Here is a 15,015-nt window from a genome sequence, read left to right on the forward strand (position 1 = left end):
CGTAATTTAGAACCCTATCCAGAGGACAAGGGCACTCCTGGATCTTATAGTGAGAGAAATTCGACTTCGTGGAGGACTTTTTGATAGAACTAACGCGCATTTGCATTACATGCTGGGGAGGAAAACCACGAAAACATCCCACGGTTAGCCTGGGAAAGGGGATTCGAGCCCATGATCTGCCAACCACTGAGAGTATATTTTACGCCAGCTCTCTGGTCGATTTGAGACTGTTTCAAAAAATTTATTGACCAGTCATCGCTGGGATTCGAACCCACTTACCTCATTGGGAGGCGAATGCTAAATCCCCTGAACCGCCACAGCTCCACTGTGCTCTTTAGAAAAATAATAGCTGTCAATCTTTATGTTACGAATCCCTTTAAATTCAGGTAATTTTGCCAGCACTTACGAACGTTGCGCAAAGAGTAGTGATTCATTACTCGCTTATTTTAAGGATTTTCGTCTGAGAAAAAATAACCCAAAATTAGTGAGGATTCGTCTTTGTAGTGAAATAAACAATAAAACTCGCTTTAATTCTCCAGCACTTATGGAGGTTTTTCTTTGAGTATTAAGAATAAGTTCATGTTACATCTTGTGTATGCGAAACATGATTATTAATCACTTATTTTAATGATTTTCGTCTAAAAAATATCGCGAAATTGGTGGTGATTGGTCTTTCTAGTGATAGTGAAATAATCAATAAAACTCGCTTTAATTCTCCAATTCATGTTGATATTCCATTCTCCAATTGATCATTCTCCAATTGATCTTGATACTCTTTCTTGTGAGTATCAAGATCAATAATTTCATGTTATATATTGTATGAGAAAAAATTGATTATTAATCACTAATTTCATAAATTTTATCTAAGAAAAAGTATCCCAAAATTTGTGGTGATTGGTCTTTCTAGTGATAGGGAAAAATAAACAATAAATCTCGCCTGAACATTTTCCTACGAGTAACAAGATAAGTTTATATCTTGTTCATGCAAAAAATGATTATTAATCACTTATATTGGTCATTACTTAAGAAAATGCTTTATGTTATTTTTTTTAAAACATTCATGTTAGGTTATCCGTTTTAAAGTCTAGACACTTTTATACAGCAATACATTATGTACACACTTATAAAACTTTGTTTAGAGTTTAAAATATTCTATTTGTACATTTTTTTAAAAATTTTAGTTATTTATTCGAAATAATCTTTAAAATACGCCTGAAAAACTATTTTTATTTTCCATTGTTATGAAATTTAAAAAAATATTTCGATTAAAAAATGCAACTGACAGTTGAAATTATTTCATGGGCTGAGCCTTTCTTACATACCGATAGACCAATTGCCAGGTACGTTCAGTAATTTGCCATGTACCCAGTATTTAATAACAATACTAATGGCTTAAACCATATTTTCTGTTAACTTAAACTAACACAGTAAAATTAAAAGGGAGGGAAAAAAATTTGGATCCTTAAAAGGGATTAAATTAACATAAAATTTTCGAAAGCCCTGAAGTATCAAAAGACATTATTTGGAATGCTAACGTGAAAGCTTTTTCTTTCCATCATAATATTTGTACCGTTCAAGATTATTTTTCAATTAAATATTAATTTTCTTATCAAAATTTAAAAAAATAGTTTTGTTTATAAACATTCTTTCAAGTATTCTCATTAAGTAGAGACAAAATTTAATTAATTGAATTAATGAACTCTTGTGAAGAACTTCCTCATTAGTGAGAAGAATTTCTGTATGAATAATTAATTTCGTTAATCCAATTAAATTTTGATTTCCCTTTACAATCATACGAATGGTAACGAAGTTATCTCTTTCTCTATCTCGCTCTTTTTCCCATTATATATATATATATATATATATATATATATATATATATATATATATATATATATATATATATATATATATATATATATATATATATATATATATATATATATATATATATATATATATATATATATATATATATATATATATATATATATGATACCTGTCAAAAAATCTTTAGAGACATTGTTGGACCAAAATCTGAATTTTTTATAGTTGTATTTTTATTTATTTGCTTGATATTTTTATATTGAAGTAGGTGCAAGTGCAAGTTTTGGTAGTGTAAATGGTGTTTGGTTGGCAAGTACAAGTAGGTGCAGTAGCAATTGTGCAAATTTTACCTCCTAAATACATTTTTGCTTCCCTATTGAAAATTTCAAATTTTAAGGTCACTTCTTTGAAATGGAAATATAAGTACTATGTTACAAGGGGTTTATCTAACAAAAGCAACAACACCCTAAAGATTTGTTTTGCTATATTATTAATGTATCGCTGCCTAGTTATGGATATGCACTCATTTCCATTGAACATTGTTGCCTTTCGGAGTTATGCTCTGTCAAAGTCGATGAAAAATTCGGTTCTTGCCGTTTTTCTGACATGAAACTCTTCGTTAAACTACATCACCCTATTAATTTCTTTACTGAATATTAAAGTTCACTATTAAGACAAGCTCTGTGACCCAGCACTTTCTTGGGTTATCGTTGCTTTTAGTAGATATAGCCATTCACGCTTTCAAAAAATGCAAAATCTACATTTTTTTTTATTTAGCTTTTCTCAAAACAGCACCGTTGCTCAAAAAAACTAACTAAGTCGTCTTGTAGGCAGACGTATCTACTAATACGTGGGAAAAAATCAATGGGAACTCGTTCCATTTACAAGAAAAAATTACTTAATCTGCATATAAATGGTATGTTAAAAATCACATCTAACATTTTGAGATGGTAATGAAGAATCTTCATTTCCAAAATAAGCTAATATAAAGAGATTTTTTACTATTTATCACAAATTTGAGTTTACGACTACTAACGTTCAACTCCGTAGCCTTGTAATTATGAACCCAATCCAGAAGATTAAAGAACTGCTGAATCATATGTTGGTTGGACAAGTTGCTGTTCTTATGTTGGACCATCATAAATCTCTCCGAATTCCTACATTGGGGTGGTTCATAATTGTTCCAACATTTGATTTCTAAGAAAATATGATTTAAATTTCTGATGGTTCAATATAAACAAACCATCAAAACACGTTGCTAATCTTATATTGGACCATCATAAATCTTGTTGGAATCCCTACATTGGGGTTTCCATCAAAGATTATGTCTGTCCATCAATGGAAAACCATCAAAAAATTTGACTTGAGTTGCCTTCGTGGAAGACTTTTTGATGGAACTAATCCACATTTGCGCTAACCCATGAACCGTTTACTACTAAGGAAAAGCGTCGAATTTCTTTTTCTATTTCGTGTCGCTAAATTTATGTTTCGTATAATATTCTACCCAAGTAAAAGGGATTAATTAAAAAAGTTATAATAAAAAAGTAATTTTAAAAACTTTTTAAAGGAAAGTGTTACAGAATAATCAAACAATACACTAGAATGTTTATTTTCCCTTTCAAGACAATTTCTCTCTGAAACTTCAAACTTTAAATTATAAGCAAACTTCCTCAATTTGTCAATGACAGACTCTAATTCTTTCCCATTGAAATGTAAAATCATTCCGCATCGGGTCCGCGAAAATTTCAAGAAATGAAAATGCCAAAATAAAATGAAAGATTCCAATATACGTATACACAAAGTAAAAAACAAAATGATTTATGAGTTAAAAGCGAATGACAAATTTCTTGCACTTTGGCGCTAATAAAAATAAAATGAAAGCCAAAACGCAACCCATAAAATGTCTTGATGTGAAAAAAAAGGAATAAACAAAAAATGCCAGTTCTAAGTCGCTTTGGTAAAAAGGCAATTTCTCCCCGTCAAGTCTTATGAAATATTCAACTTTGATTTTTTTTTTCTTCTTCTTTTCACTCTGTTTGCCTCTTTTAATATTGTCGCAAACATATTTTCGTATTTATTGTAACTTTTTTTGGAAGAAGCGTATCGATATAAATAGCTAATGATTACAATATTAAACATTACGATTGTAAAAAAGAAAAATTGTATGGTTGTTCAAAATACAAGACCTATGATTGTAAAACAAGGAGAAGTGAAGATAACATATTTTTTCTTTAATATTTGCTTCTTAAATTCGAATTAATTTCTATCGTAAGAAATAACAAGTAAATACAATATTATCCATTGCAACTGTTAAAACAATAATTGAAAAATTGCTCTGAATACAAACTTTTTACATTGTAATAAATTAGGAATAATTATTTTATTTTATTTACAGAATCCAACTGAATCTAGCATGCTTTTCATGCTGTAAAATATCGGGGGAATCTGACAATTCTATATAGGATCCTTTGAACCCTTACTGAGCCTATATCAGTAAATTTAGATCCAATCAGGGCTCAAGTTGTTTTGCTGCTAGGATATTTTTCAAAATTCAGACTGGATTTTTCAAAATTTAAATCCAGACTAGAAACACTTTAAACAACTTACAGGCCTTGCTTGAGGCATAAAATATCAAATCTGAAGAAGATTGAAGCATATAAGTTGTAAAGCAGATAATAAATATTTTTTTTAATTTTCAGACAGCTGCGTACGTGACAGAGGTCGATTTTATCAGGGAACAATCAATATGACTAAATCTGGAATTCCATGTCAAAGATGGGACTCACAGGTAACTACGTGTGTCATTGATCAATCAATCACTCTTTTTTAAACTCTTTTTTTCGTAACCACTCATCAATACCGGAATGCATGAATTGAGCAAAAATAAGGAAGCAGCATTTCTTTTAGCAGCAAAGAATTTGAAAGTTTTCATTTCGCTAAACTGTTATAATATCTTGAAAACATTTAAAAATTGTGACACTGTTATCCATTCATAACTAGAATTCTTTCCTTTTGACAAACTTGATTATCGCGAAGCATTTTTGCAGTAGTGGTGAGAGTAAGAATTTTTTAAAACAGAAATTTTTAAAACGTGAATAGGTGTTTTATATTACTTTTATCCAAATATAATCATAAAATATATTTACATGCTGTGTCTTTTTATAAATTTTAGATTTTCCAGTTCTAATTTATTTTATTTTAATACCGTCGTTGAACAGCCGACAAAATTTTTTGGGTTCACGACTGCTAATGTTTAACACCGTAGCCTTATAATTTTGAACCTAATCCAGAAGACAAGGGAACTCCTGAATCAAATGTGACTTCTTGGAAGAAATTTGCCATAATGGATGACTTTTCTTGATGGACATAACCCAGATTTGCATTGCATGAGGGGAAAATCATAAAAACCTCCCACGGTTAGCCTGACGTCAAGGGGACTCTTACCCATGATCCGCCTAAAACTGAGGATATTTTACGTCTGCACTGTGGTCGGTGCGATTCAGGTGCGGAATTCGTATAGACCAGCCGTTGCTGGGATTCGAAACCAGTTCACCTCATCCAAGGACGAAAACTCTATCCCCTGAATCACCACGGTTCCAAGTTCTAATTTATTTTATAACCGTCGTTGAACAGCCGACCCAATTTTTGGATTTAGGACTACTAATGTTCAACTCCTTAGCCTTGTAATTTTGAACCCAATCCAGAAGACAAGGGAACTCCTGGATCGAGTATTGGGAGAAATTTGCCTTCGTGGAGGACTTTTTGATGGAACTAACCCACATTTGCGTTGGAGAGGAAGACCACGAGAACCTCCCACGGTTATGGTCTGTCTACCACTGAGGATATTTCACGTCAGCACCGTGGTCGGTGCAAGCCGGATGCGAAATTCATATCGACCAGCCATCGCCGGGATCGAACCCTGGTTCACCTCATTGGAAGGCGAACTGAGTCATCGCTGCTCAAGTTTTAATTTATAAAAATATTATAGCCTTTGCTACCACTAAGAGTTATATTTTATCAAACTACGAAAATTCTGTATAAGAGAATATGAATCCTTCTCCGCCATGTTTGGACGATGCAGATTTTGCATAAGTAGAAATTATACCATTTCAAAAGGCATTGATCATGATCTTTCAAAACGTACTAACAGTTTAACTACGTGAAAGTTTCGAAAACACTTACAGCTAAAGGCTGTACAGCTAGGATTACCAGTGTCGGGAAAACTAAAAAAGGCTGATAATTTTCTAAAAGGTAATTTAAAACTATAATATTGAAAAGAGAATAAATTTGTAGTATTACCTTTTCATTTTCTGCCTGTTCTGACGAGGAATAAAATATTCGTGACCACCAATGATTATTGATTAATCATAGATATTTGCACTTGCAAGCCTACCAACTTTTACGCTCTTCAAAAAAGTTTTCCCAAATAGTAGTGAAATAATTATTTTTGTTGACTTTGTTGATATTGTTGACAATTACTTTTATTTTCACCATCACTTAAATGCAATAAGATACTAGCTGGTCATCTTTATGTATGTTTCAACTATTTAAATGTAGTGGTAGTGAAAAGTACTTTAAGTCAAATTTGTTAAAACAGGAATCAAACAAGAATGTAAAAATTTTGCTACCACATTAAATATAATAAATAAAATCTTCTGGAAGAGTTGGCAGGTATGCAAGTATTGCAGTGCCATATCATATTCTTAGCATAATCTCATCTTACATCATACAAGCCGTTTAAAAATATTTTTCGAGTGCTTAAAAAGTACTTAAAAGGTGCTTATTTTTGTTGAAAAATCTGGCTACGCACCCTGACGATGCTCTGCTAAATCTGAGCATGTTGTTCACCCTTCAAGTTGTTTTTCTAGTGTAGCATACAGCACAGATCAGTTCCCGGAGTTGTTTAGGTATTCAAAGAACAGGAGTTCTTCCCCTTTCTATATTTGAACGCTCTCAGAAGCACCGTTATTTGTTTTAAAGAAAGTCAAATAAAGGTTAAAGCTGTAAAGATTTTAAAATTTTTATCATAAACTATCCACCACAAATTACTGCTCCATTAGTACGAAACAGTGCAGTATTCGTGCAATATCTGTGAAGAGGTCACCAATAGGGTATTCATACCTGCCATACTTTGATCTTTTCAAAAATGATTTTCCGAAGTGGTGCTAGAAAGAGAATTTTAAAAAAAAGAATCGATCATAGACCAAAGTAATTTAATATTTTTTTTATAAACTTGCTACCATATTTGATTAGCATGCATTTATATAAATGTTTAATTTTTTTATTTGTATTAGTAATTAAAACCTTACTTAATCAACTTTATTAATCTAAAACTTAAATGAAAAAGGAAACATTTTATTACTAATGTATATATAAAAAATTTGGCAACTATGACTATGTTTCTCCTAATAATATGGTTTTCTGGTTGATCTCTCCCAATAATATGGTTTATGGTTGATCTCCTGATAATAAAATGGTTTTAATGTTTATATTTCTTTCCCGCGTAATTCACAGCTTAATATGTAGTTTAATCGTTATGCTTATATTTAATATAAATTTCAAATGAAATTCGTATTTTAAATTAGCTTTTTACAAAAAGATTTTTGAGAGAATATGGGAAATAATAAAACCTGACCCCAAAAAATAAATTGACACGAAATAATTCATTCTACAACTTTTTGACAACGTTTTTTCTTCAAATTTATTGCCGCACAGTTTTAACTTATTTGAAATTGTTACCCCATTTTAAAAAACATAATTAGTTCTAAAATTAATAAATTGAAACGATACGAAAAACTTTTTAATCCCATAATACGCTTATGTTAATAATAAATTTAAAACTAAATTCGAATTTAAAATAAATTTTGTGCAAAAAGGTTTTTAGTAAGAAACTGAGGTGAAAAATTAAACCTGATTCCGAAAACTAAATTGGCAAAGAATTATACTTTCTACAACTCGTTGCCAACATTTTTTCTTCAAATTTAGTACCGTACAGTTTTAACTTATTCGAAATTGTTACTCCATTTCAAAAAGCATAATTTTATTTTGAAATTAATCAATTACAAATTTGTCTCTTTTGATGCGAAAAAAATGCCAATCCCACATTATTCAACTCTTTTTAATTCTCAGGAATTTTTTTTAATAAAACTAATCTTTATCTTTAAGAGTAACTTTTATTTTTGTAATTCAACAAAAAAAGAGGCATAAAAAACATAAAGCGAGAAAAATTTAATCTCATTGCTTATTAAAAAAGATTAAAAAAATATTAAAAGTGTCGGTGTGTTTACCAATCGCCGCGTCCAGGGATTTAAACAACGCTCCATTAATCCCTTGTCGTAAACGGATGAAAAATATCGTACATAAAATAAACTTTATCAATGAACTAAAACTGAAGAGCAAGAAAATGGAAATAAAAAGATAAGCTTTGAGTCAACACAACGATAAACAGTATTTTGAATAAATTAAGCAATATACGTTCGTAAATATAACCAGGAAAAAACTATAAACTAATTCCTTCAAGATATACTCTGCAAAATTTAAACTAATTTAATTATCGTGAGTTAGTCGCTGGATTAAATGTATTTAGAGGCTTAAAAAACTAAAATGCGTGAAATTATGTTTTTATTTATTTTATGGATATTTTTTAAAAAAACATCATACTAACTACATGCTTTAAGTGTAAACGCTCAATATTAATAAAAGAGTAAAATAAATTAATTTTACATCAATTTTAAAGTTTACTAAGCAACTATATGCTTTTTCAGTATAATTTTAAAATTTTCTTAAAAATCTAATTTATTATTTAATTTCATAATATCTTTTATTTGTATATTGCAGTCGGATCTCGATTTAACAAATCTATATTTATCGAATTTTGTGCTTTAAAGAATTTTTCATTTTCCCTGATTAAAATGCAGGCTCTATAAATGAATTAATTCCATAGCTGGAAAAAAAAATACTTTACTCTTTTTGATGAAATATAATTTTTTTGAACAATTTTTTTCTAGACATTTTGACGTCTTTTGATAATTTTATGAAGATAAAAGAGGAATATTCTTTTGTTTATTTATTAATGCCTCACCCATATTTCTTTTTACAATTTAAACCAGTTGCATTCCAACTTCCACACTGACTCGAAATCAAAAATATCTCCTCTGAAATTTATAATTTTTAGATCTTAATTGTACATTTAGTAGCCATCACATTATTTTATGATTGTTTGTTATTACATGAAATATTTAATCTTGCATTTTAAGTGATTTAATACTTACTACAGATTTAACCGCATATAAAAAGTAATCTGTCTGAAAGAGTTCAAAAACGTCAAACTTGTGTTTACCACTGAAAATTTCAAAACTGTACTTTCGTCACTAGGCTAAGATATTATTCGGAAAATTTCAAAACTGTACTTTCGTCACTAGACAAAGATATTATTCGGAAAATTTCAAAACTGTACTTTCGTCACTAGGCTAAGATATTATTCGGAAAATTTCAAAACTGTACTTTCGTCACTAGGCTAAGATATTATTCGGAAAATTTCAAAACTGTACTTTCGTCACTAGGCTAAGATATTATTCGGAAAATCTTGATATACCGTAAAAATCAATAATAAAAAACTTGCTTACATGAAAACTTATGTAATAACTTTGGACAAAAATGCTGCAAACTTTTTAGATGATCTATATTTTTTGAAAAAAATCTTGAGGTAGGTACTTTATTTACGTCGCACTAGAGCTGCACAATGGGCTATTGGCGACGGTCTGGGAAACATCCCTGAGGAAGATCCGAAGACATGCCATCTAAATTTTGCCCTGCTATGGTAGCCTGAAGACCCGCGCGTGAAATCGATCACTTCATGATAGAACAGTTTAACGACTACCGATACAGCCCACCCTCGGTCCTTACGCAGGCTGATCGAAGTATTCACCCTCCCGCTTACTGACCGCAGCCAAGTGATGCTTGACTGCGGTGTTCTACTGGGAACCGAGTCTTTACGATCAGTCCACTGCGGAGCGAAAAAATCTTATAACCCAAGTTTCTAAAAATACTTTAAAATTAATTTATAAATTCTCTCAAGGAGTGGAATTATCCAACACACAAGGGCAATGAATTAGTGCATTCGAAATTTACCTTATTTTTAGCAAGTGAATCAAACGCATACAAGTGCAAGTCACTTGTATGCTTTTTTGTGTATAGTAGCATACACGAACTGTTTCATAAGTTCAGAATTCTTTTTGTTTTTGATCCCTATATTACGAATACCGATGAGCAGATAACCGAGCGGTTAGCATGCCTGGCTACGAAGCCAATGGCTGTAGATTCGAATCCCGCTCTGGGCATGAATTTTTCTCTCTGTGTGTTGCCCTCGGTTGTGTGTGATGTGTGAATGTGGCCCACCCTATAAACGGGTATCTCCGGCAGTGTGGCGTGGATAATGTTGCTCGCCTCCGTGACTCTGGTCACAAGGTGCTCACCGGGTAACGCAAAATGAGCAACCCTTCCGACACCTTCATTGGCGGAGAACGATAAGTTCAGAGCCCGCTGTTAAAAAAAAATACGATTACCACTAATTTAATTGGTAACATTTTCAGAGCTGTTGAATTTTCTAAATTGGCGGTGTCTGCTAACAGCATTTTTTTAAGTTTTATGAAAAGGAAAATAAATCTTTGAAATAATTCTAATATTATGAAGACTAAATTGAATTTCAAGATAAAACGAAACTTTTGTATTTTGATTGTTTTATTCTTAATTTACTTATTTTGAAACTGCTAAGGTGTATTACACATAAATACATTTCTGAAACTAACTTACAAGTTTTAACTTTCTTTAGTATTCTCAACATCATTGATGCTGGTATTGAAAAATAACGACACTCGGAAATGGATATTTGATTTATTTTGAGAAATTATGCAAATTTTATTTAGCATAATTGATGCGCATAATGTAAACCATTTTATACTTATTGAAATGAGAGTAATCAAGGTATGATTATTTACACCATTTTGAACTTTGCCGCAGGAACCTCATCATCATAATCGTCCTCCAATGGTGTTCCCAGAAGTACTTAATTCAGAGAATTATTGTAGAAATGCCGGTGGTGAAGAACCCATGCCTTGGTGTTACACTATAGATCCCAGAATACGGTGGCAACATTGTGATATTCCACGTTGTGGTAAGAGTGACTTTGAGTCATTTTGATTTTTTTTCTTTTAATATTTTTCACGGCAATAAAGACTTATTTTGCAAAGCGAAAAAAGATATATTAAAGAAGCAAAAGTACTAAGAACCAATTAACTATTCGCCGTCAATAGTTGATTAAAGAGTTCAGACCACTTTCGTTTAGCTTGTCATGTTGTTGTTGTTGTCGCATGCCATTAAGGCAATGGGTGCACTTCTTCTTGTTTTCCAGTGGCGCCATCTATGACCAAGAATTCTACTTCCACAACACACATATGTTACAGTCCATTTATTGACGCACCCCTTCATACATCCATTCATTCGTCCACAGATCGTAATTTTGACCTGAACCAGAGAACGATCAATCTCCAATTCAGTAACCCCAGAGGTATAATTTGTTATGGGAACATTGAGAACTTTGTGACCCAACAGATTTACGTGCACCAGTCACCATTTACTATACGGGGAATCGTTGGCCAGTTGGAATCGAACTCGCGACCTGGTTATCCCGGCTATTTACAATAGCTTGTCATTATTACACAATATAACCTTGAGCATCTTCATTTGTAAGCTTGATTCTTTGGACTTATTTGCTACTGAGCAAGAAAAAGTTATATTTCTACCGTATTTCCTCAAAGTATAGGTAGTAATTTATAAGTGCGGTTTTTTATATACTTTTTATAAACCATAAGTCCTGTTTCACTTTTTATGAAATTAAATTAAGGTAATTAAAAAAATACTGTTTAAAGAAGAAGTATTATATCGAAATAATTTAATATATTCTAGCTATTTTTTGCTAACTATAACGAATACATTATCTTTTTCATTATCGATTTTTTTTTTTAAATTTTTTAATAATTGATCTGCCTTTCAAGAAATATTAGCATTTCCTGAAAATAATTCGATTCATGACATCCTTGCTCCAATAGAGTGGACTAGTTGCTTTCACTCTAATTTTTTTTCAGTACATATAAAAAGAAGTACATATTGATTAAATGAGGCGGTATAATTGAATCTTCTGAATCAATAACTCATGTGCTGCCTCAATGAATCAACATAAATTTTAAAACTATTGAGATGGCTAAAAGATATTAAGTTATAATCCTAAAATTTGGTAATCATATTTTATTACTTCAAACGGTAGATTGAAGTAATAAAATATTATTACCAAATGAGCAGTCAGATGGTTAAAGATAAAAAAAAAGCTTAGAATTTTAGCGATTTTTAATGCTTGCACAAACAAGCTAGTGAAATTTACCGTAGCCCTATAAGTAAATTTAAATTCAACTATATTGAAACTGTTCTTTTTTCTCTTCTCATAGTGTCATTTAAGCTGCATTCTTACAATTTTTTATTTTTCAGAAAACAACAGTTATATACTTGCTGCAGATTTAGAACTCATGGATTTATTCGAACCTCCTCCGGAACCAGTTTTCTCTCCTACTTTCATCTTGATTACTTGTGCTCTCAGTCTAGTTGTTGTAGCCATGATAATTATCGTTGTCCTCGGTTGTAGAAGACTTCAAAAATACAGAAGAGGATACAATGCTACGCCTACAACCGACGTCGAAATTGATTTGGAGAAGCTTCCCTCAAATATGGCTTATCATCACACTTCAGCTCAACTCAACCCTCGTTTGGAAACTTTAGAATATCCCAGAAATGACATCATTTATATTCGGGATATTGGCCAAGGAGCATTTGGAAGAGTGTTTCAAGCGAAAGCTCCGGGGTTGCTAAAAGGAGAAGAGTTCACGATGGTTGCCGTAAAGATGCTCAAAGAAGAAGCTTCCGAGGATCTTCAGACAGATTTCGAGCGAGAAGCTTGTTTGATGTCCGAATTCGATCATCCGAACATTGTCAAGCTTCTTGGAGTGTGTGCCGTGGGTAAGCCTATGTGTTTATTGTTCGAATACATGGGCAAAGGTGATCTGAACGAGTACTTACGAACCTGCTCACCAACCAATTACATAGTAAGGACGGCCAATGGTAATATCTACAATGACGTCAGAATGACACACGCTGACTTGCTAAACATTGCCCGTCAGATAGCTGCAGGTATGACGTACTTGTCTGAGAGAAAGTTTGTTCATCGGGATTTGGCAACAAGGAACTGTCTAGTAAGTGAGGACATGGTGGTTAAGATTTCCGATTTCGGTCTCTCGCAGAAGATCTACACGGCAAACTATTACAAGGGAAATGACCATGACGCGATCCCCATTCGCTGGATGCCATTGGAATCCATCCTTTATAACAAGTTTACAGTGGAGTCTGATGTCTGGGCGTATGGTGTAGTATTGTGGGAGATATTTTCATTTGCTCTTCAACCCTATTACGGTCTGACTCATGAAGAAGTAGTGAAATACATCAAAGAGGGAAACGTTCTTCAGTGTCCTGATAACACTCCTTTACCCATCTACCACCTCATGAAAGCTTGTTGGAACCGCAAGCATTCAAACAGACCGAGCTTTAAGACTATCTTTAAAACTCTTGGTGTTATTCAAGAGGAGCTGCAGCGGCATGCTTATAAAGAACAGAAAGTCCATGTGTAAATTGAAATTTGAGCTTGTTTCATACAGCCATCATACTATCGCACAAGTTTTATTCAAAAATTATAATCGATGCCAAAATACAGCAATAAAAGTAGAAAATTATTTTCAAAACATGCGGTGATTTAGTGTATTATATGCATATATATATATTTTTTTTTACAGAAAAAGTTTTTGAAATCCAAATGAAGAAAATTTAAAATTTCCAATTAAGTTTTCTCATTGTCCCTCAAGTAAGACAATTTAATTGTTTGTTCCAATTAATATGGTGAGGTGAGATCCTGGTTTAAGCAGGGTTAAAGGTCAATAATCAGACTGAAAGCCATGTATATAAAAGTTCATAATTGAGCCTCTTTTGAGATACTCAACTCAGTATAGCACCTTTGATCAGGACTGTTGAAAAAAAAATTTTTACTATTTTAGTGAAAAATTCAAAGCTGTAGAAGTTTTCTAGTTTTAAGTATCTTTAGGGTTCAAAATTCGAGACTAGTATATTTTTCATCTTTATTAAAACTATTAAAACTCCTTAATTTTGCCACCACATTATCGATTACAAAACTTTTAAGAATGCTCAAACGAAATGAAAATTGTATACTCTATTTAGTGAAAAAGATAATAAAATTTGATCTTTGAATGGATTACCAGGAATTGTAAGAATAGCGTTTACCTTGGTTTATGTGAATAGAGCCCTAGTAGTTAGAGAATTTTTTTTTTCAAGTAGAATCTTGTACGTAAAGTTTGAGCAGCGCAGTTATTTCAGAGCAATCTTAATTCTCTGCAGAGCTTTCGCAGAATCTGCACACGTGAGCGGACGACAAGCTGCTTGAAAGTACATAAATATCTCCACTGTCTGTCGTGATCATTCAGTTTTTTTCGTCTCTGTGTTTTTTAACTCTTTAAAACGGTGATTCTCGTATGAAATGGTATCTATATACGACCGCCACAACTTTTTTTTAATTTTTTTTACTTTCACAATTTTTATTTCACCATATGATAATCACCATAACTTTTTTTAAATTCTTTGAAGTTCACAATTTTTATTTAAATGTGTCATAATCACAATTTTTAAAATTCTGCGCTAAAAATATTATGTTCCTTTGGTTAATAAGTTTGTTAAGAGAAAAATATGTCGTTTAAATGCTTCGTAGTTTATAACGCAAACGTATAATTAATTTTTTACTGAATTTTGGCATCGATTATAGAAGCTTTGGCAATCTCTGATGAATGTTCTTACAAGTCAAAGTTAAACTGTAAAACGTAAAATGCGTGAAAGAAAGTGAATAAAATTACACAAATATTTAAGTATTAATTAATTTATTAAAATGTATATTTTATTTTATACACAATCGCCTGCCATTTATTAATTTTTTTCTAATTTATTCCTAAACTACAAATAAAGTTGTCAGAAAAGTCGGCAGCAAAAAATTTTAACTCATTTTTATCTAAATATTTGCTTCCGTTT

General features: G+C 31.7%; 1 protein-coding gene across 1 annotated transcript in view; it reads left to right on the plus strand.

The window, feature by feature from the left end:
* The window catches only part of LOC107436823 (tyrosine-protein kinase transmembrane receptor Ror2-like), a 231,772-nt gene extending 218,092 nt beyond the window's left edge, over positions 1-13,680 (plus strand). The window contains exons 7-9 of the mRNA XM_071177421.2: positions 4,527-4,615; positions 10,846-10,999; positions 12,367-13,680. Coding sequence (XP_071033522.1) covers positions 4,527-4,615; positions 10,846-10,999; positions 12,367-13,556 — 1,433 coding nt within the window. The 3' untranslated portion in view covers positions 13,557-13,680. The remainder of the gene's footprint in view (positions 1-4,526; positions 4,616-10,845; positions 11,000-12,366) is intronic.
* The last annotated feature ends 1,335 nt before the right edge of the window (positions 13,681-15,015 follow it).

This window comes from Parasteatoda tepidariorum, chromosome 3 (genome assembly GCF_982258835.1).
Source record: "Parasteatoda tepidariorum strain Cologne lab strain chromosome 3, Ptep-v5.0, whole genome shotgun sequence".
In the NCBI taxonomy this organism is placed as follows: Eukaryota; Metazoa; Arthropoda; class Arachnida; order Araneae; family Theridiidae; genus Parasteatoda; species Parasteatoda tepidariorum.